The sequence below is a fragment of the Ovis canadensis genome, chromosome 2 (genome assembly GCF_042477335.2).
Source record: "Ovis canadensis isolate MfBH-ARS-UI-01 breed Bighorn chromosome 2, ARS-UI_OviCan_v2, whole genome shotgun sequence".
In the NCBI taxonomy this organism is placed as follows: Eukaryota; Metazoa; Chordata; class Mammalia; order Artiodactyla; family Bovidae; genus Ovis; species Ovis canadensis.
The window spans coordinates 70815449-70843159 of record NC_091246.1 but is presented as its reverse complement, the minus strand read 5'-3'; the positions used below and the strand labels follow the sequence as shown (position 1 = coordinate 70843159).

General features: G+C 41.2%; 1 protein-coding gene across 9 annotated transcripts in view; it reads right to left on the bottom strand.

Annotated features, from left to right (window-relative positions):
* The window catches only part of SMARCA2 (SWI/SNF related BAF chromatin remodeling complex subunit ATPase 2), a 177285-nt gene that overhangs the window by 69803 nt on the left and 79771 nt on the right, over positions 1 to 27711 (bottom strand). For all 9 annotated transcript variants that reach the window (XM_069576449.1, XM_069576455.1, XM_069576453.1 and 6 more), the window contains exons 20-25: positions 24063 to 24170; positions 23372 to 23458; positions 19725 to 19771; positions 17291 to 17457; positions 9093 to 9256; positions 3230 to 3457 (exon numbers count right to left, since the gene is read on the bottom strand). In XM_069576449.1, the coding sequence (XP_069432550.1) occupies positions 3230 to 3457; positions 9093 to 9256; positions 17291 to 17457; positions 19725 to 19771; positions 23372 to 23458; positions 24063 to 24170 (801 nt within the window). The remainder of the gene's footprint in view (positions 1 to 3229; positions 3458 to 9092; positions 9257 to 17290; positions 17458 to 19724; positions 19772 to 23371; positions 23459 to 24062; positions 24171 to 27711) is intronic.

The window sequence follows — 27711 nt, the reverse complement described above, 5'->3', positions numbered from 1 at the left end:
ACCTTATGCGCAATATAAATGCTTATCTTCAAAGCTTTATGAAGAACACGAGTATGTGAAACTTAGTGATAAGACACAAAGCAAGACCACAAAAATCACATGGCTATATGTGTCAAATACATAGCCTTTAAAATATGTTTAATCAATGTATTTCAGTGGGCACTATTATGCTACTGTTACAGCTATGGTTGTGACAACTCAAAAGGTATCAATAACAAACGCCCCACAAAACTCTTCTTAATGAAAATAATTTAAATGAGGTAGAGAAAGCAATTACCCAAGGCCTCACATTTTCATTTTATAATATGTTAGACCAAGGCACATTACATATCTAAAAATTCCTCAGAAACCAACAGTTCTAAAATTTTTTAGAAATGTTATTCTATAATTTTCACACTTTTCAATCTTTTCTATAAGATTCCAGAAGTTGGGTAGATACTACAAAACTTATAGTCCAAAATGCTTTTTATCATATGCTGAGTGAGCTTGTTAAAAATCAAATGGGGAATTTCAGAGTATTAGCAGAAGGAAGAAAGGGAAACCCAGAACTTCAAACATCCAGTTTCCCAAGTCATATTGATACATTCAAAATGAGGCAGCTTGTTCCAGAAAGAGTATGGAGTTTTGCAGCTTAAAGGAGATGCCCCTGTCTATTCCCAAGGTAATGTCTGGTGTACTGTGTCAGAAATGAATGCAAGTCAGTAACGTAAAAACTGATGACTCAAGATAAAATTACTTGTGAAAAACCTATGCTAGTTCATCTCTTGATGGAAGGCAATTTGTCTAAATACATTATTATATTTCATCTGACAAAGAAATAGACTAGTTGGAGTGGGCTGTGACTGCAAGATACAAAGAATTTGGTTAGTATATCCTCTGGTGAAAAGATCTCCGGCTTTGTCCACCCTATTCCTGGGATCATGTTATCCCCTCATAGCCTATATAGTGTCAGGCTGGACTTCTCCCAAGCCCAAGATGAAAAGATGCTCTTGTAAACTGGCAAGAAGCCTGGCTTTCACAGAGCACAAACTGGCTGGCAAGTGGACCATACATCTGCCTGGGTTCCTTATGTCCTAGTGCTCCATGATCCATCAACCACGGTGATGGCTGCTGCATACTCAGGATCAGAGACCCTGACTGCAGGCGATCAGGGTCCACAAACATCTTCACATCAGGACATGTGCTATCCAGAAAATGGTAACATCTGTCCAACACACAGACAGCCTGGAAGGGGTGTGGAGCCCCAGCAAGTCTGCTCAGTTAGAAGCAACTGGCATCAGATTCCACTGAAGGCTCCACCTGGTGGCCCTCAGGGTGAGCAGACGTCTGGTCCTGTCCAAAATGTCCAAAGGCATTTTGGTCCACGCCAAAAGGTTCTTGAACTTTGGTTCTGTCCACAATATCCATGAGCATATTTGGTCCCTGCCAAGTGGTTCTGGACAAATATCAAAGAACTTTTGGTGTGGGTCAAATGTCTTATAGATGAAATGTCTTCACGGATGTTTTGGACAGGACCAATTGTCCTGCAAGGGCCCTGAGGACTAGAAGAGGTAAACATCTCCCTGAGGTCTCAGAAGGTTGCAAAGTTACAGGCAACACTAGATTCCAGCTAATGCAGGTCACAGTTATTTCCACAAGGCCTGCATAAAACAAAACAAGCCAAAATGTCATGGAGATGCCTAGCTGACTATCAACTCTGCATATTATTCTATTTTTTAAATTTCCAAATGTATAAAAAAAATTTTAAAAAAAACCCTGACAACCTGATTCTAAATCTGTATCAAATATTCAATTTTGAGAATCAAATGTGTATCAAACATTCAATTCCTAGAATCAAATATAGCAAATTACTTAAGATCAAAAATTTAAAAATATGAGTGTACATACATATGCATTTTCATCATTTTAGTGAAATCTAACAGATAACTAATCAAATATATAAGACTGACAAGTGAAGAGGCATAACAGAAAAGTGCTGTTCAATTTGCAAAAAGATTCATTTCAGGATTCTTTTAAATATCAAGAACTACTTCACATTTCAACTTATTTCAGAAAAAAAAGTAAATGAGATTTTTGAAAGAATCTGGCTTATAATTTATAGAAGATTTTAAAAACATTCTACTTAAGGCAAAATCAAACTACAGTTGACCTTGAACAACTGTGGTTAGTCCATGTATATCTTATGGGGGCCCTTCGGATCCATGATTCCTCTGCATCCCCAGATTCAACCAACTACAGACCCATGTAGTGCTGTATTATTTAGTATGGAAAAACATCTGCATGTAAGTGGACCCACACAATTCAAACTGTGTTGTTTAAAGGTTAACTGTATATCTAATATACACAATGAAAATAGTATTCCACATAAATATGTATGACCAACCCATTTTTCCATTTATAAACATGGGCACACCAAACCAGATCTGTCCATCCCAAGTCAATCTTATGATAAGGACTGATGCTGGTATTTTGTATAGTCTTATAAAGATTACGTACTATATCTCTTAACTCTTTCAAACCCATTTGGGAATGAAAATTTAGTAACGAATGACTAAGACTAGCAATCTTAAAAAACACAGCTCTCCAGAGATTCCCCGAGAGAAACAAAATCGATGCATTCTTGGAACAGTGTTGGCAGATAAAAAGAGATTTTTTTTGTCAGTAATTTTATCAGTCTTTGGTCAGTTCTTAACGGGAGAATTTGGAGTGGAGGTTAAGGTCACTCTTTTTCCAGTAGAAGTATGACTCAAAGAGCTAAAGACAGCTGCAAGGGCTTCTCCTACAAACATACTGAAGTTCTGTGATCCCTGATCAAAAAGCAAGAGAGAAAAAGGGCCCTGAAGGATGGAGAGAGAAAAGGCAAGGAGGAACCCTTCCGTTTTGTGTAGTCTCATCTAGCAGCTTCTTTCAAGAGGCCTTTCTGCAGTTCTGCACCCTCCCTGCAGAGGGCAGCACGCACAGTACAGTCGACCGTGCAGGTAGCATCTCTGGCGGAAACCAGGGAAGCACCCGCTAGCCAAGCCTTCAGGTCCCTCTAGCAGCTGCTTTTAAGAAACTCGTCAGGATAAGTTTCACAGCCTTTCTGTGAAATTTATAGAGGTAAGATAGCGGCTAATTTATTCATTTTAATTAACAACAGCCCAGGTAATGCTTTAAAGAACAAAGAGGCCTTCTTAACCCTCGCGAGACTCAGGGTCACTGACTTCCTAGACTCGGCTTTCTGCCGTACCTCATTTTCCTCTTCGTGCTCCAGTATGGCCTGCAGGAAGGCCCTCCGCTCATGGCTGGAAGACTTCTGATCAAACATGCCCGCCTGGATCACCTTCTGATCCACATTCAGCTTGTACTTGGCGGCGGCGAGGATCTTCTCCTCCACGCTGTTGACAGTGCAGAGTCTCAGCACGCGGACCTCATTTTGCTGGCCAATGCGGTGAGCGCGGTCCTGCGCCTGCAGGTCCTGTTGGAGAACCACATGCTTGAGGGCCAATGCGTCTGGGTTAGCGGCCGTGTTGCCCACCCAAGAGGAAACCAGGGAGGCATTACTTAATCCACCTTTACTAATGCAAGATTCTACTTACATTTGTAAAATATACAAGCTACCTTCCTTCGAAAAATTCAAGGTCATTGCTAGCTGAGGGAACCTGAGTTCAAATTAACCAAGCTAACTGAAATACATCTCAGGTTTTGAAATCCAGGTCTCAAGATAGTTTTGTTGCTGTTGTTGTTTTTAATGTGTCCCTAGGTTCACCAGATTTGTCCCTAACTAAAAAGATAAAAATAAATTTGATGTCACAAGTATGACTTGGATATTAACTACAACTAACCCTAAGTTGCAGGGTTAAAGTGAAAGTGTTCATGGCTCAGCCCTGTCTGACTCTTTGCACCCCCATGGACTGTGGCCTGCCAGGCTCCTCTGTCTACGGAATTCCGGCAGGAATACTGGTATGGATTGCCGTTTCCTTCTCCAGGGGATCTTCCCGACCCAGGAATCGAACCCAGGTTTCCCTCATTGCAGGCAGATTCTTTCCCACCTGAGCCACCAGGGAAGCTGGTTGCAGGGTTAAAGGAAGGTGTTAAAGATGATTATCAAGATACTGCTGAATTATACACACATACATTATACATATATACACACATTGTTCATATAATGATTGTCCATGTAGCAAATTTTCTGGTATCTAATTCAAATCATCGAAGACTCAACCTTTAGTCTGGAGGAATGAAAGGGAAAGCTGGCAGAGTGGTAAACAAGTCACCATTTGGGGGACAGAAATTTGGCACTGTGTATCTAAAGTGTTAAAATTGATTGTGGTCCTTAACTTAGAAATTCCACTTCTGAAAATGCATCCTAAGGGAATAATCATGCATATCCACAAAGATTTATGATAAGGCTGCACCTTTCAGCATTATATATTATTTATAATTTTTTTTAAAAAGCAGAATTAAGTAAACATTCAACAGTAACAGATTGGTGAAATAAATTACAGTCTTCTACCATATGTGCCAAGATAATACATTAAAATTATACTGCAGAAAACTTAATGACACAAAGCTATATGTGAAAACTGCAAGTTATATATGAATATGTACATTAGGCTGTATGTGCATATATTCATCTGTACCAAGAAAAGGGAGAAAGGACAAATACTAAGAAGCCAATAATATTTTTTATCTCCAGATAGGTGTTGTTACATTTTCTTCATTTTATTTTCATGTGGTTTGGCAATTTTTTTTTCTGCTTTGAATATATATTACTCTTGTAATAAAAAAATACGGTTTTAATGAAATCTTTAAATAAAATCCTTCATAAAGCTACGAGGCAGAGTTACCTAATTTTAAGGCCACATAATAAAAACTTGTTGGTCCACTTTTGTGTATTTCGGTCCAGGTAATGGCTTCTGGGCTAATGTGAATTAGCTGTTTCCATGTGTCCTCCATTAAATCCGTGTACATTTTTAGGGCAAAGGTCCGTCCCCTGCACCCTGCATCCCTGGCACCTTTGAAAGGCGTTTTGCACAGAGCTGACGCTCCATAGCTGTAAGGCCATCATCTCGACAAGATGCGCTTCCTGGCTACTCGTGCAGCACTGAGACGCAACAGGCCGAAGCCTGCCCAGGAGACCTGTCTTTGCTGGGCCTTTACAATTAAATGACTAATTGGGCAAAAGTTTCTTCTCAGAAGATATCTGAATGGGAGAGCTAAACTATGAAGACAGCTGGGACTCGTCCAAATTAGATTATTTTCCAAAGAGGAGAAAGTGAGGCAGATCATTAAAAGCCGAAGGTATAGAGTCGCTAGGGAGGAAACCCTACACTTCTCTTCAAGCCCTGAGTTCGGTCCTCTCTCCACACATCTTCACCGGAATGGCTGAGCAGCAGCTGAGTTGGCAAGTTCTGTGCCACCCACCTCGATTATTTCCCAGAAGAAGGGTTGAATACCGATTCCAGAATGGGCCCAGTGGTAAATATTCCAGGCTGCCTGGGTCAAGAGCAAACACTGAGCAACTGTTCCTACCGAAGGCTGATACTCATTTTTCTTTCTTTTTCAATTGCACATTTTATATGTAAAAATGTGAGAATCATTCTTTGCTTATATTGTGGTCCAGACTCAGGTGGTTGGCCAGACTTACCCCTGGGTTATAGTTTGAGCCTGTCCTAGAAGATGCTGATAAAACATAAAATACTAAGGTCCAGCTTGCAGCAGATTATGACAGGTGAGGAAGTGGAGAGCATGGACCACCTACAAACAGGGGAACAAGTTCTTGAACCCTTGGGAGCTTGTTGCCATTAGGTTTTTGTTGGTGGTGGTGGTGGTGTTTTTTGGTATGTTTAACATGATCTGTTTGGAAAATAGCAAAAATGTCTATTTCTAGGCTGACGAAGTTTATGCAAGGTAAGCCTGTGGGCTTCTATGCCAAAAAAGGGGGGAAATATCAATATTATGACAAGGAGATAAGTATTGCAATCACTGAATGGATTATTTACCATTTCTGCAGTCTTAGAGATCTAGAACCCCATCACACTGATTTAGGTGTGATGATATCTGAAGACAAGAACACAGCCTGAGAAAAGGACCTCCAAAGTAACTATGCTGTTGACCTCTCTGTAATAACAACACAGCTCCTGCTCCACAGGTTAAAGTAAATAAAATAATCCCCGTGTTTCTCTTAGAAGTTTGGAAATGAGAGTCCTGGTGACCCCAGAAGGTTTTAGTGATAATTCCACATTCATATGTTCTATCTTTGACTTTAGCAATGGCCTCCAATTAGCAACTTTAAGGCCAAATCTTCAACCTGTCAACCTATGTCAAATAAACCCCCTTTCACCAATGTGCCTTAATTTTGATTCAATACAATAAAGAATAATTACAGGAAAAAAGTGTTTCTTCAATACATGCTGAAGCCAAGATGGAAAAAGAACTCTACAACTTTTATTTGGAGGGGGAGGTATGCAAGTGTACAAGGTTGAAAGAGCCCAAAGCCAGGATTTAAACCCTAACTTAGACAGACATGGGTGTGAATCCTGGCTGTGTTTCCTGGGTTTCTTTACATATAAAATACTCTGAGGATTACTTGAAATGAGGTATGCAAAGTGCCTCATAGTATCTGGGAGAGTTGTTGTTTAGTAAAAGTTAGTTCTCCTACTTTTTAAATGAAAAATTAGTGTTCATCTGTATCACTCGAACATCACTGATTTTTGAAAATTAAAAAAATAAAAGTGTGCCCAAACTAATGGCCATGATTAAATGACAGGCATGAAAAAAAAAAATCTAGTCATTCTAGTTAACCAAATCAGGTGGAAGTGAATCTACCTATGGCAGATATATAAATATCTGCAGAAATATATGGCCTAGTGTGAGGAATTTGGGATGAGTTAGACCAGAGGAAATGTGGGGGTCTGTGTTTTGTTGCCCAAGTTTCAATTCACATGCATTGTGTTAGGTATGCATGTAACTTACTTTGATTCTGGGGTTCCATTTTTAGCTACTGTTCATAAACGTGTGTGTGTGTGTGTGTGTGTGTGTGTGTGTGTGTGTGTGAGACAGAGAGATAGACACAGAAACACATGGATGTCCCAGCATCCTTTCTCATGGTATACTGGCATTTCTGGAAACTAGATTTCCTTGGATTCTTAGCATAAACACTGTGCCAATGAGGGTGAACAGCTGAGATGCCACAGAAGTGTTTATCCTGGAAGATAAAATCTAGTGAACTCTCCATTCACCTATACCCAGGTTACTGTATCTCACTGAATATTTAGGCAGCAGCGACGAGGGTGATGTAAACAGCCAGGCAGACTAAGCATCCTGGGAGGAGGGGAATCACACATCCTTCCCTAGATACTTAGCCTAGCTCAGTGCCCGTGGCATAACAGCCCTTCAATAAATGTTTGTGGAACATTTACCACGGCAAGAGGAAAACTGTGGGTTTCTCCTGGGAATGTGAATTCTCCCTGTGATTTGGAAAGAAATATGGGATATAAAAATATACAAGGCATATGAGACTATCTCCTGAAGACTAATACACTATATGCTGGTCACCTGTAACCCCTTTCAGGGTGAGAAAATTTCAAAAGGAACTCGACTTGAATGTCATCACCAGGAAAGAATGGCAGGGGCACATGCAGTGGTCAAGGCTGGTGGGCACCCACAGGTCTGGAATCACTGCTTTATTCTTGAAGTCAGGGATCCCCGGATGTGTGAGGAAGTCTGTGTCTGAATCTCCCAGAAGCTTGTGTATAGAGAAGTCTAGACAAGTGGGAAGGCCCTACAAAATTAAGGGTAGGGTGCAGGGAATGACAAGCAGGCATGGCTGTTTTTAAAAAGCTCCCTCGTAATTCTAATGCATCTGAACTCCACTTCCTGATAAAGACAACTTCTGTAAGCCTTTTCCATCCAATCTTCACAACAACCTAGTGAGATGGTGTGATTCTGCGTATTTATAGTCCATGAGACCTGTACAGGAAGGAGTCCAGGCTAAGCTGATGTAGAATTCACCTTCCTATGTGAGAGCTGCAGTTCTCTTTACTACTGTGAATCCACATTTGTTCCAATATGAATCTAATCCTCAAAAATATCACCCTGCATGTGTGCTAAGTCACTTCATTCATTTCCAACCCTTCGCAACTCTATGGACTGTAGCCCACCAGGCTCCTCTGTCTATGGGATTTTCCAGGCAAGAATACTTGAGTAGATGGCCATGCCCTCCTTCAGGGAATTTTCCCGACTCAGGGATCGAATCTGCGTGTCTTAAGTCTCCTGCACTGTCAGGCAGGTTCTTTACCACCGGGAAGCCTGAATATTGCTCTACTGAGTTATCTTATAGGCAGGTATACTACCTACCTCCCAGACGAAACTGCCACAAGAGACCTATTCTATTTGTTTTTTTAGTAGTTGCTCATAGAATATTTCTATGTGTTTTTAAAAACGGAAGTATAGTTGATTTAAAATGTTTAAGGTGTATAGAATAGAATATTTTTTGACGATGATTTTAAATAAAACACACAGAATAAAAAACTAATATACAAATTGTGTGACCTTGGGGACATTATTTACAGCTTTCTAGGACTCATTTTTACCAGGTGGCTCAGACAGTAAAGAATCCGCCTGCCATTGCAGACCCAGGTTCGATCCCTGGGTCAGGAAGACTCCCTGGAGAAGGGAATGGCTACCCACTCGAGTATTCTTGCATGTAGAATTCCAAAGACAGAGGAGCCTGGTGGGTTACAGTCCATGGGGTCGCAAAGAGTTGGACACAACTGAGCAACTAACACTTTCAAATATACTTTGTTCAGTGGCAATCCCAGGAGATGGGGGATGGAGGGGCTTAAAATGAAGGGGAAACTTGAGTTTTTGTCCTGCAAACTTGAACTCTTCAAAGGCACACCAAAGGCATGTGTAAGACACCTCAATATCTATGTTTCAAGGGATATAAGAAAGTAGACATAAGAATGTGCTGAACTGTTTTCCCTTTGGAGACACGGTCCACTTGTTTAGGAATGTGCTCTGCCCCATAAATGCATATGAGGGAACCGCTAGCCTCCCCAGTCTTCTCCAGAAGGGAGGCTAGGGCACCAAGGCAGAGAGATGCACACCTGATGAGGATTCCAGTCGCTGTCAAAGATGACCACAGTATCAGCAGCCTGGAGATTCAAGCCCAGGCCTCCAGCTCTTGTGCTCAGCAAGAAAATGAAATACTGGGACCCAGGTTCATTGAATTTCTTTAGCAAAGCAGCACGATCTTCAGACTTGGTGGTACCTGAGGGGATGAGAAAAATAAATTTGCCAATTAACTCCTGTCTGAAAATGGCACAGAGCTAGACAAAAGGGCCTGCTTCCTTGAGAAATAGACTCAGATTCCTCTTAGTATTGGTGAGGAAACCCCTAAGGTTTTTGCACTTTTGAAAGGAAAACTGAACATCTTGCAATTAGAAAAAAGAAAAAGAGAGATAGTAAGAGACTTTTCTGTAATCAAGAACGAATGCTCTATCTACTCCTCATTGTTCCAAAATATTGAAAAGAGTTTAAATATTCTGATAGGGAATCTGTGAAACTTACAAATCTTGTAACATTCTCACACTAACCTAAAACTCGGTGAAAACATTTTCCGGATTTATTTTCATGCTTGAAAACACCAAATAACTTAAAAAAATATACACACACATGCCTAAAAGGATTATTATAACGGCTTAAAGCTACTTTGCCAGTCGACTTTAGAGTGGGGACTTGTTTATGCCCAAGAGAATGGAAACAAAAGGAAATTGATTTCTACTGTATTTTGCCATTTGGATGGCTACTGAGCATGATCTGGTTAGTAAAAACATAAAATGTGAATGGAATATTTTTTTACTCTTTAGCAAGACTTGAAACCAAAATAATTTTTTAAAAAAAGGAATCTCTGGGTCAGTTCTCATGCTGATATTCTGAACTGTTCAGTTCAAAGGATATAAACTAAAGACAAAGCTGCAGGTAATACACCTGGCAATGGATCACCCCATAGTGTCTGATGAGACTCCAAAATAGTGAATAAGCAGAGAGTATGAAACCCCAGAATACAGAGTTCACTTTTGGGCATGAAGAACATATTCTGGGGTTTCATATTCTCTGCTTATTCACTATTTTGGAGTCTCATCAGACACCATGGGGTGAGCCATCGCCAGGTGCATTACCTGCTGCTTTGTTTGGATATAGACCGAAATGCAGTACTTGTGGGCAATCTAAAAAATCAATAGAATGATCTCAGTTCGTTTCCAAGGAAAACCATTCAGCATCACAGTAATCCAAGTCTACACCCCCAACCACTGATGCCACAGAAGCTGAAGTTGACTGGTTCTGTGAAGACCTACCAGACCTTCTAGAACTAATACCAAAAAAAAAAAAAAAATGTCCTTTTCATCATAGAGGAATGGAATGCAAAAGTAGGAAGTCAAGAGATACTCAGAATAACACCCAACTTTGGCTTTGGAGTACAAAATGAAGCAGACAAAAGCTAACAGAGTTTTAGCAAGAGAACACGCTGGTCATAGCAAACACTCTTTTCCAACAATACAAGAGATGACTCTACACATGAACATAACCAGATGGTCAATACCAAAATCAGATTATGTTCTTTGTAGCTGAAGATGGAGAAGTTCTATACAGTCAGTAAAAATAAGACCTGGCACTGACTGTGGCTCAGATCAAAAGCGCCTTATTACAAAATTCAGACTTAAATTGAAGAAAATAAGGAAAACCACTAGGCCATCCAGGTATGACCTAAATCAAATCCCTTATGATTATACAGTGGAAGTGACAAATAGATTCAAAAGGATTAAATCTGATAGACAGAGTGCCTGAAGAACTATGGATGGATGTTCATAACATTGTACAGGAGGTGGTGACCAAAACCATACCCAAGAAAAACAAATGTAAGAAGGCAAAGTGATTGAGGAAGCTTTACAAATAGCTAAGGAAACAAAAGACATGAAAGGCAAGGAAGAAAGAGAGAGTAGTCACCCAACTGAATGCAGAGTTCCAGAGAATAGCAAAGAGAGATAAGAAGGCCTTCTTAAGTGAACAATGAAAAGAAATAGAGCAAAACAATAGACTAAGAAAGACTAGAGATCTCTTCAATAAAACTGGAGATTCCAAGGCAACATTTCATGCAAGGATGAGCACAATAAAGGACAGAAATGGTAAGGAACTTAACAGAAGCAGAAGAGATTAAAAAGAGGTGACAAGCATAAACAGAAGAACTATACCAAAAAAAGTCTTAATGACTCAGATAACCATGATGGTGTGGTCACTCACCTAGAGCCAGACATCCTGGAATGTGAAGTCAAGTGGGCCTTAGGAAGCATTACTACCAGCAAAGCTAGTGGAGGTGATGGAATTCCAGTTGAGGTATTTCAAATGCTAAAAGATGACACTCTCAAAGTGCTGCACTCAACGTGTCAGCAAATTTGGAAGTCAGCAGTGGCCACAGGACTGGAAGAGGTCAGTTTTCATTCCAATCCCAAAGAAAGGCAATGCCGAAGACTATTTAAACTACGATACAACTGCACTTATTTCACATGCTAGCAAGGTTATGCTCAAAATCCTTCAAGCTAGGCATCAGCAGTGTATGAACCAGGAACTTCTGTATGTGCCAGTTGGGTTTATAAAAGGCAGAGGAACCAGAGATCAAATTGCCAACATTCGTTGGATCATGGAGAAAGTAAGGGAGTTTCAGAAAAACATCTACTCCCGCTTCTTTGACTATGCTAAAGCCTTTGTGTGGATCGCATCAAACTATGGAGAATTCTTAAAGAGCTGAAAATACCAGACCTCCTTACCTGTTTCCTAAGAAACTTGTATGTGGGCCAAGAAGCAACAGTTAGAACAAGACATTGAGCTATGGACTGGTTCAGAATTGGAAAAGGAATACAACAAGGCTGTATATTGTCACCTTGCTTATTTAACTTCTATGCAGAGTACATCATGGGAAATGCTGGGCTAGATGAATCACAAGCTGGAATCAAAATTGCTGGTAGAAATATTAATAACCTCAGATATGCGGATGGTACTACTCTTATGCCAGAAAGTGAAGAGGAACTAAAAAGCCTCTTGATGAGGGTGAAGAAGGAGAGTGAAAAAGCTGGCTTGAAACTCAATAGTCAAAAAACTTGATCATGGCATCCAGTCCCATCACTTCAAGGCAAAGGGGAAAAAAGTAGACACAGTAACAGATTTTATTTTTGGGGGCTCCAAAATCACTGTGGATGGTAACTGCAGCCATAAAAACAAAAGACGCTTGCTCCCTGGAAGGAAAGCTATGACAAAGGTAGACAGAGTCTTAAAAAGCAGAGACATCACTTTGCCAACAAAGGTGCCTATAGTCAAAGCTATGGTTTTTCCAGTAGTCACATATGGATGTGAGAATTGGACCATAATAAAGGCTGAGCACCAAAGAATTGATGCTTTCAAATTGTGGTGTTGGAGAAACCTCTTGAGAGTCCCTGTATAGCAAGGAGATCAAACCAGTCAATCCTAAAAGAAATCAACCCTGAATATTCATTTGAAGGACTAATGCTGAAACTTCAATACTTTGGCCACCTGATGCGCAGAGCCAACTCTTGGAAAAGACCATGATGCTGGGAAAGATCAAAGGCAGGGGAAGGGGGTGACAGAGGACGAGATGGTTGGGTGGCATCACTGACTTAATGGACATGAATCTGAGCAAACTCCAGGAGACAGTTGAGGACAGAGGAGCCTGGCAGGCTACAGTCCACGGGGTTTCAGAGTTGGACACAACTTAGTTACTGAACAACAACAGCACAAAGGTCCCCAGATTTGCATTCCAAATCTGTCCCTTACTCTCAAAGTGTTTGTAATGTATTCACCTGGCCATTTCATGAACTGCATTGGGGAAAAGGAAAAAAAAAAATCCCTATGATATTCCATCTGAATATATTTTACCAGAGAAATGCAGCTGCAGAGTTTTGAAAAAGGCTTTAGCCTGTTGGGAAATATGTATGCATATTACTTGATAGTCACTAACTGCCTGCTATACAAATATTATTTCTACATGGTGTTCTTTTTTTAAGGATGAAAATATACCAGCAATTTATTTCAGAGGATTAAAACATTTAAGTGACTCCAGCTAATGGAACTGAGTTGCTGTGGAGGTTCAAGTTCCCAAATATGGGGGGATCATCTGTCTTTCACATTAATAAAAATAGTTAAGTACTCTCCTGTGGTGGGGGAGGGGATGTAGTTTCTGAATATAGCAAACGGGGATTGGAAACCAGGGCCTTTGGGTGTCCCCATTCAATGGAGAAATGTTCTTTAGAGCTCATTTTACTTTATAAATCAGATTTCCAGTTGAGCAACCTGGTCAAATCCTTCAATGATGAACTGCAAAAATTTAGATTTGCAGGGAAGGACACAAAATGTGTTTTGTTGAACAATGTTTCAAAAATGTGGTGTCCTTCTTTCTTTTATGTACAGAACCAGCATTCTGAGATCACAGAGAACTGTGTGCTCACAATGACAATGGAAGGCAAGTTCCATTCTATCATGAAACCTTTTTGCTACATCATCTGTCCAGATACAGTGATTTTTTAAAAAAAAATTATAGGTTCACATTTCACCCTCTGTCAGAAATAGGAGGAAAAGCCACAGAAACAAGCAAATAAAAATCTTTCCAATATGCGGAAAGAAGACATTCCCAGAGATAACAGTACAGTCAGCTCTTTGTAGTCTTGCTTTGCACATTCAGGGATTCAACCAAGAGTGGATCAAAAGTATTTGGAATTTTAAAAAAAATACCATAAAGTTCCCCAAAGCATAATTTGAATTAGCTGAGCACCAGCAATGATTTACACAGCATTTATATTGTATTAGGTATAATAAGTAATCTAGAGATGATTTAAATTATATGAAAGGACTTCCCTGGTGGTCCAGGGGTTAAGAATCCACCTGCCAACGCAGGAGACACAGGTTTGATCTATGGTCTGGGAAGACTCCCCATGTCTTGGGTTAACTAAGCCCCTGAGCCTCAGCTAGTGAATCTGCACGCTGCAGCTTCTCAGCCTGTGTGCCCTAGAGCCTGTGCTCTGCAAAGAGAAGCCCCCACTCACTGCAGCTAGAGAAAGCCCATGCAGAGCAACGAAGACCCAGTACAGCAAAGAATAAACAACGTAAGTAAAATTAAAATGGCATAAAAATACATGAAGTATATGGAGGATGTGCATAGGTTATACGTAAACACTGTACCAGTTTATATCAGGGACTTGAGCATCTGCGGATTCTAGTATTTGTGGGGGTCCTGGAACCAATCCCTGACTTGATACTGAGGAATGAGGGACCAACCGTATACACAACATGGAACCTGATAAATTATAAGGCCAGGAAAAGATGTGATTGAGTCACTTCTCATGCAAAGCTATGGCATTTCTTATGACAAGGTTCAGAATTTTTTTTCTGGATTACTATTTCCATTAGTCAAAGGTTCTCCAAGCCAAGATATTTGCTGATCATCAGCAATCTTTGGCATGCTGCTCAAGGAGATTCAAACTACCGTGTCAGGGTTTATTTCCAGCCTAAGAAGTGCTGCTTGTATATGGGCACAGGATTTAAAGTGTATCAAGTCCAAGTTCTTTTAGACTTTGATGCAGAGCATAACCAAGAATACAGTTAATAATAAAGGCAATTGTGTTGAAAATTGCAAATTTTCCAGAAGGAACACACTGTCAGGCTTTTATGATTACTCATTTTAACTTAGTTTCAGCTGCTTTTGGAAAATGTTGTCTTCTGGGACTTAACTTTACTGCTTACTCTCATTCAAAAATTGTTTCCAGTGAAAACAAAGACTATGATGGAATCGTAGTTAAATCTATTCATGCAACCATAATCTTTGCCAGGAAAAAAATATCTACTTATCTGCCATCAAATTTTTTTTCCTGAGGTCAAAAATCTGGGATATAAAATTGAGCAATGAAAATCCAAAGTCATTTTAACAATTGGGTTAAGGGGATATGGTTGGAGGGTGGTACAGTTGGAAGTAGGTGTACTAATTTATCCATGTGTATGTTGATTGTTTGCCCATGAATTCTCTCTAACTCTGAAACAAATGGCTGTTGCTTCTTTCAGCTAGAAGTCCATGAAGCCTTCTGAATGCCATCTGTAACACTTAATGAACTTGTTTGCTTCTTTCCTCCAACCTACTCTTTGCTAGCAGGATCAGTGAGTGGCTCGTTCTCTTGAAATGGTCTGGTCATTTTCAATTAATTAAAAATTGTTGAATAAGTTAAAAATCATTTTTAAAAATATTGTCTCTGGGAAAACAACCTGCATTTTCAGAGATTCTAAACTAATTCTAAACTGATTCTAAATTAATGTGCAGTTAGAGAGATCAAAGTTACCATTTGGTTTCACCATCTGCCTCACGTGTAAACTTCGGCAAGTTAACTTATCTCTCTAAACCTCTGTTTTCTCATTTGTTAAATGGGGATTGTGTTTATACCTTGTTTGCTGAGAAAATTAAATAAATAATGCACAGGAAGTGCTTTGCCTGGTATCCCACATGTACTGATAGTAGGCATTCCATAAACATGAGCTTTTCTGACTGTTATGATTGATAAAAATAAGGGCATCAACCAACAGACAATTAAAGATACTCTCTCAAGCTGGCAGGATACGTGAGAAAGATTTGCTTCAAGGAAGTCACTTCTTGCCAGTTTTCCAGACTCAAATATTCCAAGGCCACAGCCCTCAGGGAGCTGAGATTCCAGTCAAAATGCCACAAAGCAGTAAACAATAGTTCTGCAGGACATCTGTGAGGGACTGTCTATTCAGGAAAACAGAGCTGGTGGCCTCTCACCTGAGCAGCAGTGAAGGCGGGCTTGCCTTTCAAAGGAAGAATGCTGACGGAGGGCTTCCCCTCAAAGAGAGGGAGGAAGGAACAGGTTGAGCCTGAGGACAAGACACAAGGCAGACGTGCCTAAAGACAGACTGTGGCTGACAGAGCTGTGTCATGAATTCAGAATCAACGCTCACTTAAGCATTCATCTGTTTTCAGTGACCTCAAGGAGAGGGAACTGTGTTAGTCGCTCAGTCGTGTCCGACTCTTTGCGACCCCATGGACTGTGGCCCACCAGACTGCTCCGCCCATGGGATTCTCCAGGCAAGAGTACTGGAGTGGGGTGCCATTCCCTTCTTTAGGGGATCTTCCCGACCCAGGGATCGAACCTGGTCTGCTGCTTTACAGGCACATTCTTTACCATCCGAACCACCAGGGAAGTAAAGTTCTTTAAAAAATCAAGTTTGTCAGAGGGTATAATTAATTTAAGAGTTAACAATGCCCTAATAGGTATACCATATAGAGAATTTAGTTAAAAATTCAAGCAAGAGAAAATACGGCAGGTCCGAGGGTGGTATATATCCAGTTGTATCCAGTTCATAGCAAGAGGGTGAGAAAATGTTGGATTGAAAATAAAACATCTTTTAATGGAACATAAACTTTAAATTTCCCACTTGACAATAACTTGAATACTACATCAGATAAAAATTGGTACTAGAAACACCATGCAGGAATTCAACGCCATCCTGGCTGTAAACCAGCTCCTATATACCACTCTTGGAAAATGTCACCCCCTGCCATAGTAAGAACATTTTGGTATCCCTAATCTCTGAAAAACTAGGGCTGCTATCCAAATCGTACAGCAATTTAGGAAGTATCTCTAAATTCATATTTTCTGACTAATTTTTTAAGGACATGGTGTCACTCTAGAAATCAGGCAAATATTCTGCACAGTTCACAAAATCCAGCAAACAATGAAGCCATGTCTCTTAAGGTAGCATGTATATACTTCTATTTAGAAAATGAGAGAAGTTTTAATGATAGATATAATCTTATGTGGATTATTATACTGTTTCTAAAGAAGGGAATCATAACTTTTATCCCTTTAAAATATGCCTTCACAGAAAAACCTAAAGGTTTATCAAAATATTCTATATAGGGGGGGGTACATAGAGAATAGATAAGCCCAAGGCAAGAAGAGTTTTTTAATTTTAGTTTAGTTTAATTGGGGTACTTATAAATGATTTTAAGTCACTTGCATTGGCTTGAATGTAGGAAAAACATCTGCACAAAGATTTCAGCTTATTTTAGGCTGGAGGATATAAAAACTGCTATCATCTAGAGAAGCTGGACCTCACTCTGCTAATTCTTCAACAATTTTACCCCTGCTTTCGACTGAAGTTGGATCTGAGTTGCCAGTATCCCTGTACTCTGAATAGCGTGGCTGTGGAGCCTAATTCCTTACACACTCACCATCAAGGCGCAGGTAAAGGAAGTTCCGAAAAGCAAAGTAATCCTCCATGATGGTCATGAGGGACGTCATCTGGCAGAAAAGCAGCACGCGGTGGTTAGTCGCTCTCAATTTTGGCAGAATACGATCAAGTAGCTCAAACTTTCCCGAGGCCCGATACAGCTCAGCCCTGAACCCAAAAATGCAAAACAAGAAGACAGTATTACTGCTGTCTTCTTGAAGGATCCAGCAGAGCTTTGCTTTTCATACAGTGCCTTGTGCAGAGCAAACATTCGGTAAATAACTACGGAATGAATGAATGGATGAGTACATAGCCACTCCAAAGCTGTGGAGAGTGTTTCATGGAAAAATAGAATATATTTGTAGAAAACCCACAAAAGTACATTATATACTGTAGGTATGATGACAGAGTCTAGAGAGAAAAGGAAACCTTCTCATATTCTTCATAGTTTCATTCTCTGTCTCAACTCTCTTTCTTTCTCTCTGTCCCTCCCACACATACATACATGTATATTATGTCATTTCCTTAAATCTCTACTTATTTAAATTCATAAAACAACTAACTCAGGGCATTGCAATTCACTGAAATACTTACTGAGCACCTACAGTGTGCTAAGCACACTACTGAGCATGTGCATAAGCAAAATAGAATCTCTGCTTTCCAAATGGGCAATTAGTGACTTAGGATAAGTACTAAAAAGAAAAACAGATACCTTCTTTGCATAAGAACAGTGTGTGGCAAATGTCAGCCCTGGACTGCAGCCTGTTTTTGTAAATAACATTTTATTGGAACATGGCCAGGCTTGCTCATTTATATTTGCCTATGGCAGTTTTCAAGCTACAATGACAAAGTTGAGCTGGTGCAACTGAGACTTTTGGGACAGCAAAAGTGAAAATTTGGGGATCTGGCCCTTTGCAGAAAATAATTTGCCAGCTCCTGGTTTAGAGCATCAAGGGTGACCCCAATGAAGAAATAACAATGTAGCCTAAAACCTGAAATAAAGAGCAAAAGGCAGCCAGGTGAAGAAGGGAGACTTAGCAGTGGAGAGGAAGAGATTCCAGGAAATGGAAAGAGTATGTGCAAAGGCCCCGAGGAGTAAAAGAATCTGGAGAGTCTGAAAAATGGAAAAAAGAAAAATGGTGTGTGTGGCTTATGCATAAGTCGAGGAGTGGAGGGGAGACACTGGGAGATGAGAGCAGAGATGAAGAGGGTGGGGGGCGGGTTTAGACAGATCCTGTAGGGCTCTATTAGTTTTAGTTTTAAGTGAAATGGAAAGCCATTGATGGGTTTTAAACAGGGGGGCCACGAGAGCTGACATCTTTTTAAAAGATCACCATGTACACTGTGAAGAATGGATTGGGGAAGAGATAGACTCCTGGAAATTCACATGAAAAATAGAAATTCACATTAAAAAAATACGATGGCAGAGTGCTGTCAGATAGAGAATGTTAGTGAGCTAAATTAGAGATTTTTTCCTCCCCAAGAAACCACTCTCCTCTTTTATCAACAGCGGTGTGTTACATTATTAAAACTTAGTTGTAGGGGGATGCTGTTGAGAAAACTCTCCAGTGTCTATGCATTCTAACCTGTAACAGTGAAATGTAACACTGGCAGTGATTTTATGACACAGAGAACAGATAGATTTTTCAAGTGCAGGTCTTCTCAACATCCATCCCCTGCTCTGAGAACTGTCCTCCAAACACCTGCTGAGGCCATGTTTTCAGTACACGGCCTGGCCACCCTGACAGCAGCAGCAGTGTACCCCGCATCTGGAGAGAAGGAGAGCCTGGTGGCAATGGTTCTGCATGGCTTCCAATTCCTGGTTCTTGGCCCACTGACACAGGGGATCAAAGAATGGCCCCTTTATCTTAATAAGAAAATCTCCCTGGTGCCAAAAAAGCAAAAGAGGCTTTCTATCGATGCAAGGTACTTTTTCGTTGTTGCAGACATGTGTCTCTTCAAGGTCCAGACGAAAAATATTTCTTATACAGACCATGCTCCAGCAAATGACTGTAAAGCTGTACATGTTTATAGCAGATGAGACATCTTCCTCTCATGCACATTAATGTTAAATACTGACTTGAGATCGCATATGTTAAATTCTCTTTGAGCTCAAGCTACACTATTGGTTATAAGTAACAACCCTCTGAAGCTCTGACAACGTTTTTAGAACACTATGACACTGTTAAGTCTATTAAAGGAGATCTATGTCCTCTGAATAGCCACTTGCTCAAGGCATGTAGTCATTTATGCCAGTAAAGTAAAAGAGAATGCTGATATCGTTCTGGTTAACAACTTCTGCACCCTCTGCTGAAGAGAGGGGTTGCTGTGGAGGCTGGCAGTACTGTATTTGTGTGACAGGAAACACTAGAGAGAAAAGTTTAGGTGGCACCAACAAACCATTTTTTGGAAGAGAAAAAAAAATTAGGATTTACCCATTGATGACCCCATTTGAATAGCCCAGGTGTTCAGCAAAGGATTCCTTTAAAAGAGAGAGAAGAAAAAGGATTTTTAAAAACAGATCTGTAATTATTGACATAATAATTATTCTATTACTGAGGTCATCCTATTTCTAGAATGCAATTAAACAAAATAATAAGTAAAAAAAATACTCCTTATGGAAAGAACCAGGAACTCAAAGCCTTTGAATTCAGACTACAGCTTTGCCAGAAATATATCCTGTAAGTTTCAGCAAGGCTCTAGACTCTCATACTGAGATGACAGCGTTAGTTCACTCATTAAACAGTGATTAAATGTTCGCTGGCCCAGGGTCTGTGGTAGGCAGGTACTGGGGAACCAGAAAAAAAAGGAAGTAAAGGAAGTACCTACCCCCCAAGGAGCTTAGAGTCTAGATAAGAGGAAGAGCTTAATAGAAGCAAATCAGGATTAATATACACACATCAATATATTGTGGAACTGTTCAGCAGTAAAAGTCATGATGATGATATATGTACTAAGTATACAGATCTTAGCTTAGTGCAGTCGTAACATCCCTTCCACACTGTGCTTTTCTGCATTATAAATAAGGCCCTAAGTGTACACTACCCCTCAGGTAACTGGCATCCACTTTTAAAATACAGAACTTAACTACATATTTCCCTCCTCACTGATTCGGTGGAAGAAATAAATAGCTGTTCCCCATGTGATTTTCGTATTCCTACTTGATGGAAGGGGAGGCCATCTGTAGGGAGGAGAGCACGTCACACCTTCACTTAACCACCAGCTGTCTCCCTTCTCTGCCTCCCTTCCCTCCTGAATCACCAAAGCTTTCCTCCAAGGGGACCAGATCTTTCCTTCTGGGCTCCACTCTCAAACATGCTCATCATTTACAGGGGCCCTGGCCGCTCCGGATGCTGCCCCGCTGGCAAAATGAACACTGATGGATCACAGCCCAAAACCCCTACTCTGACTCCAGGAATCATGCCTTTCCTCCCTACAGGTGGCCAATCTCAACTCAATTTTTGAGGTTCCATCTGTTTCCATCTGTATGTATCAGTGGATGGTGATACGGTCAGGTATCAGCAGCATTTAAAAACCTCTGTTTTCATTTCTCTGGTTTAAAGATCCTCAGGGAGGCAGTGGGCCCAATTAGGAGACTGGGTTTCTCCTATCAGGAATATGAACAAAGGATGTGTAAGCAAGTGAAACGAAGACAAAAGCAAATTGCACACACAGTCTCTGGTTCACAAGTATGATACCTTTGCCAGTCACTGTGGGTCTTGTTTCCAGGAATATCCTCCCAAAAGTTTTTCATGTTAAAAAAATTGCAAATCAAAGTCTGTCTTTCTATGGACTGCTACTTAAAATGTAAACAGGCAGGGAAAGGAGGGCATGTTACTTAAGCTTAGCTTCTCTGATCCCCCTCCCCACTTCCCAGGTGTTCCAAACAGAAGCTTGAGGGTAAAAGGCACTCCCCCCAACCCGTCCTGATATGACCCAGTTTGTTTCAAAAGTGCATTTTGGTATGACAGATGAAGTAAGACTGATACTTAATTTTCATAAGTCTGAAGTCCTCAAATCCTTATTCAATCCTGAATATTCATTGTAAGGACTGGTGGGAAGCTGAAGCTCCAATACTTGGCCACCTTATACAAAGAACTGACTCATTGGGAAAGACCCTGCTGCTAGGAAAGACTGAGGGCAGGAGGTGAAGGGGACGACAGAGAATGAGATAGTTGGATGGCATCACCGACTCAATGGACATGAGTTTGAGCAAGCTCTGGGAGATGGTGAAGGACAGGGAAGCCTGGTGTTTCACAGTCCACGGGATCTCAAAGAATCAGACATGACTGAGCAACTGAACAATGACAAATCCTGTATATTTTTGCTGAATATCTAAAAATTGTTTTTAAGAAAATATAAGATGGTAGGTGACAGGTTAACCTGATATGATCCCAATCATTTTCACCATTAGACCTTTTTTTCAGCTCCCCCAATCCAACATGGGTTTCCCTGGTGGCTCAGTGGTAAAGAATCCATCTATAATACAGGAATCACAGGAGACGTGGGTTCAATCCCTGGGTTGGGAAGATCCCCTGGAGGAGGGCATGGCAACCCACTCCAGTCTTCTTGCCTGGAGAATTCCCATGGACAGAGGAGCCTGGTGGGCTACCGTCCATAGGGTCACAAAGAGGCAGACACGACTGAAGCGACTGAGCATGCGTGCCTGCAACCAAACAAGCCACCCCCACTAATACACTGATAGCTTATGGCCTGTTTATTATCACATTTCTGGTTTACCCGACACTTCGTATGTTCTTTAGTTTAAACATTTATCCTTCTGCCAGCCCTAGCATCTATCACCATCTGATGACAAGTCAAATACACTATAGCTTGGAGATGCTAAGTGACATACAGCAGGTTTTTACAGAGGTAAAAGTGGCCTGGGGTATGGACTCATTGCCACACCATGGACTCTCCTGCTATGTGTCTAAGGAGGCTTGTCAGTGGGACCTTGCCCTCATTCCTCCCTACAGTTGTTGCCATTGTCATTTTGCTCAAACCAAGGCCTTTTTACTCTCTAAAAGGCCTGTTCCCTAAAGCAACAGCAGTGTCAGGAGTTAATTCTAATTTCATCCTACAGCTGGGACAGGACTCCAGGATATGGACAGAGGTGCAGTATATACTCTTACCTAACAAGCATGATTACCAAAAACAAGGATTAAAAAAAAAAGAAGAAGAAAGAAAAAGAATCTTCAAAGTCAAGAACATTTCAGTCTCATTCCTAGGAATATGCTTCTGAAAGTTAAATCCCTAGAACCTTCTATTTATTTATTTGTTAATAAACCAGTGAAAAATACAGAGCCTGCAGGTCCTGCCCCACGCCTCCTGCTCCTCTGCAGTGGACAGTAAGCAGCAGTAACTGCTGCCAGGACCGCACACATCCAAGGCAACCTTGAAAAGTGGAGGCTACAATTCTGACCCCTTTCCCTTCCTGCTCAGGTCAACGGCTCCTACTGGGGTAAAATTGTCAATTTAGGAAACTCATTCACATGTAAGGAACAGGGCAGAAAATGTCCTCTCCCCTGAAAATAGCTTCCTAGAGACCAGAGCATCAGGATAAAAAAACCTGGATTTACACCGTCATAGAAGAACCCAGAAAGGAAAAATACAAATCTAAGAAACAGTCTAAAGTCAGTGATCTTCACAGAGCAAATATTTTGGGAACATATTTCCCTTCAATGAATATAAATCCATTCTTTTAGTATTTTTTCACAGCATCCTTCTGAGAAAGCTGGATGTATCTGTCATTATCCTCCATGTCAGAGCACCTACCATAATGAGGCAATTCACAGTACTTACCCAAACCCACATAATGAGCCCTGGTTTACAGCATTTTCTCACCACTTAGAACTCCTGCCTATAAAATTCCAGATGCCCAAGTGTCTGATGCCAATGAGAATCCATAACCAGAAACCTCATGTCTGTTAATTCTGCTTATCAAGCTACCAGACCATGTAGTTGCAACTTCCACATGTTTTAAGTTTGCTTTATTTTTTTATTATAAAAAATTTTTTTCAATGTAGTATTAGTAGAAACTGAACAACTAGGATCAGGGTCACAACGGAGACCGCAGGCTTACCTCAATGTGCTGAAACATATATGGGTGATTACAGATCTTTCTCAACTGCATGATGGTGTTCATTAGTGTCTTAGCACCGCCTTTCCCCTAAGGACAAGCAGAGGAGAGTCAGAATATACGTTATTAATTGATCAGCTATTTCCCATTTTTAAAAAGTAGGTTTCCATAGAAAGAGCAAAGAGCCATAGGTCATCTCGGTAGCCTACACTTCCTACTGTCCAAAGTTCCGGTTACTATTACACAGCCGTTTCTGAATTAGATAGACCATCTTCCATGTGAGTTATCTGAGAGGAGGGAATTATGTCCAGTGGATGGCTTTGAGACATGACTGTCCATCCTGTAGGATTCTGGGAAGACAGAAGAATGGCACAGATGCCCAGGGATGAAACTGGCTTTTAAAACCTTCTAAAATGCTAGCCTACCCTTAGGCAGATATATTGTGTGCAGACTTACACGAAAAGAACTATTTTCATGATATGAACACCAAGACGGTATTCATTTCTAACTGCTCCAATACAGGAAAAAGGCCAAGGGATTTCCTTTGGCAGCAACAATAACAGCTCCCCAAAAGGCCCTGTAATTTGCTTTGACAAATCAGCAGTCGTGGGGATACTTCCTGGGAGTGTCCAGCGGCACAGCCCTAAGAAGAAAGCTGACAGCACCTTGAGTTGTAGCACCTTCCACAACGTACCTTCTTATCTTTCTCTGAACCATCTGTGAGGAGGATCCCTTTGGCTTGCATGTGGCGATACAGAATCTTCTGCAGAGCTGACATGTCACACTTGATCACATACTCAACCTGGGGAAAGAACAGTACCTAGGTTAAGAGCAGGAGAGAGAAGGTGCCTGTCCTAAGAAGATGGTTGAGACATGGCTGCTGGTGGCTCTCCTGGAATCATGAAGCTATCTCTTTCTGCTTCTTGGATTCATGGAGACTGGGGAGGGAGGCGTGATGGAGAGCCCACAGTCATCACTGCTCAAGGTACCATTATACGGAAGGGACTTGCAAAAGGTGATATGTCACTCAGGCCAGGGTCATGTTTCCTGAAATTTCTTGACTTGTTCCACGTTTGAGAGAGAGAGGCTGGCAGACTGTTCAAGTTCAAATATATTCAATACAGAGTGTATGTATATATATACACGGCTTCCCTGGTGGCTCAGATGGTAGAGTCCAACTGCCTGCAATGTGGGAGACCTGGGTTTGATCCCTGGGTTGGGAAGATCCCCTGGAGAAGGAAATGGCAACCCACTCCTGTATTCTTGCCTGGAGAATTCTGTGGACAGACGAGCCTGGCTGGCCGCCATCCATGGGGTTGCAAAGAGTCAGACACGACTGAGTGACTAACTTTCACTTTCACATATATATGCATTTCCTCTGCTTCCCAACTATACCCTGTTTCATACAAACAGACCAGTTTGAGGAAAACCAGTACCCAGCCAATATCCCCCGATTTTTTGGGGGGAAAATATCTTTTTAAATGATCCTGTGTGGCTGGCTTCCCTCAATTCTGATCCTAAAAGGAGATTCATAAGCGCCTAGGTTGACTGTAGGTAATTACTCTCCGCTTTTGAAGGATGAGAGGATACGGATACTACCTAGTGGGGACAGTAGGCGAAGGAGAGGAGTGACTCCACAATTAAATGCAGCTTTATGATCATCTTCTTTAGAGGCAAGGCCTTGTGTGCTTCCACTTGAACAACGGAAAAATCCAGTTTTAAACTGTGACAGAATTCACGTGTGGGTGTTTTCACACACACCTGCAATACTTCTCACACACTCCTAATGCACGCAGTCTGCCTTAATTATTTCCTATTATTATTTTTCTTTATTAAAAAAATCCCCAGAATACAAATGTATAATTTTCATAATAAACATCAGATTAACGCCTAGAAATCTGCAGAATGTGATTAAAAGTAAATCAGCGAGCTGCCTAATGTTTAACAAACTGATTAAAAGTGATCAGGTTATTTTCAGCTCTGAGGACCAGAGTGAGAAGGTCACAGATGAAGAGAAGCTGAATATTCATTCGACTGTTGCTTTAGAAGGGGTCTGTCAGGCCAGCTGGAACCGCAATTAATAGCATTTTGCCACTTGTTTTGATGCACCAAATCAGATTAGAGAAAGATGAGCTCTTTTGCAGACAAGTAAAGAAAAACAAGTGACCCGCCATAAAGTTTTTAATGATCTTCTTGGCCAGAGAAGAAGAACATCTCCAAGTTTTAATAAATAAGGATGCACTTAATATGGGTTTTGTGTTTTACAGACTTGATCGTGGCATGTTTTAAAGTATTTTGACTTTTTCAAGTGCTGTTAACTCTCCATGTAATTGATCATGGTGAAGAAAATATTAAACAACTTCAGACTTTGCAAGCATAATGATAAAAATGACACCGAGGGCTAATATTATTGAGCTCTTTCTATGGACCAGGCCCTGTGCAAAGGTGCTTGGTGTGCCTTCTCCCATTTTACCATATAAGAGCTGTAGGGCAGAGTTAAATCTAGTGGTGTTTGCATTTTACAGATAAGGAACTTGAGCATCAGAAATGTTAGGTGACTGGGCTGAAATGATGCAGCTGTTCAAGGATCCAGTTAGGATTGAACCAGACTGCACTTTCTTAAGCTCTATGTTAAACATAACCAAGAAGACTTTCAGGCTCCCTAGTTCTGCCCTGATGTTCATCTTTACCTGAGCCTCACTGCCCACCAGCTTGTGCACATCTTCCTGAGAATGGAAAGGACTGCTGAGGCAAGCTTTAAGTGCACTAGGAGATGGCACATCCAACATGGGGGACCGGCACCCTCAACCTCCTTCTCATCAGTTAGCTGCTGCCAAGAGCTGGATGGGAGGGCGTGTGGGAAGGAGGCACGCACGGTGATGCCATGCAGACAGGGAGGCCGGACAACCCCACAGGGGCTGAGTCAGCAGAGAAGTGAGCTCATCCCTAGGACCTGACGGCTCCTGCAGAAAGGGGACCTCCCCTCAACCCTCCTTCCTCACACCACTAGGGAGTCACAGACGCTGGTGTGATACACATCACCAAAATCACCATTCTAAGTTTCACAACTGTGTTTTACGTTTGCTCCTTGTAACTTCCCCAACGAGTCCAAGCTATTTTGTCTTTGTATCTTCCTATAGTCTTAGGGCTGCCTTTCTAAATCTCACTCTTCCTGAGGGCTCTTTGTAAGGTCTTCCCTGATCACCACACCTATCAGTCAACCCTCCTTTTTATTTCTCACAAACAAGCGTTTATTAAGCTTTTTTGATGGCAATCCCTTACCAAGAATACATGTTAAAGTACCTCTTCTGAATACATGCCCATATATTTATGAATTACATGCCCATGTATTTATTTATGAGTCATATGCTTGTGCTAATATTAAAGCCTCAAAACACAGGTTAGTTTCAGAACATGGGTCAATATTAGGCTCTTGTTTTACATCTACATTTCAAGGGGCCAAGGTGATGCCATCTGACTTTTCAGCCAGTTACACCCTGATCCACAGGGATCTCTCACTGACTGACTCTCCTTCTATGGCAAGGACCTTTGCTCCTTATGGGCTTCCCAGGTGGCGTTCGTGGTAAAAGAACTCGGCTGCCAATGCAGGAAACATAAGAGATGAGGGTTCGATCCCTAGGTGGGGAAGACCCCCTGGAGGAGGAAATGGCAACCCACTCCCGTAGTCTGCCTGAGACCACAGTCCATAGGGGAGCAAAGAGCTGGACACAACTGAAGTGATTTAGCATGCAAGCACCCTGATCACTCTACAATGGGGCTGGTGAAAATTCACACTAGGAACAGGAGAGGTGGCAGGTCTGCACTTTTCCCATTGTCCGCCTGCTCTTACTCTATTTCTCGTTTTCAACCTGTGATCCTGGGATCTTTTAAAAGTCTGTCATCCATCCTGAGGGTCAGGGGTGTTAGTTAAAATGAGATCATCCTAAAATTCCTTTACCTGGATATGGGGAAACCCACAATGCTGACAACAGGCAGAGAGCAAAAGAACCCAACTGTGAGGGTGGATGGATGACCGATGTCCTGGGTGGGGGTGCTCCCCCTCACGCTCCCCATCCCCAGGATAACCGACACAGTCTAGGCCAGTCACCTGCTGGACTCTGTGACATAGGCTTAAATACCACATGGGTACCAGGGTCTGTATGTTAAATCAAAAAACCATAATTTTTTTTACTTTTTAGGATAAAAATGAATATAAATAAAAGCTCTAAAATCTTCCTTCCACACCCCAGTGGACTACTAGTAAGCACCCCACATATACATACACAGACATACACCCACGTGTGCTCTGGAGACCCCTGTCCTAAAGCACTTGAATGCCTGGA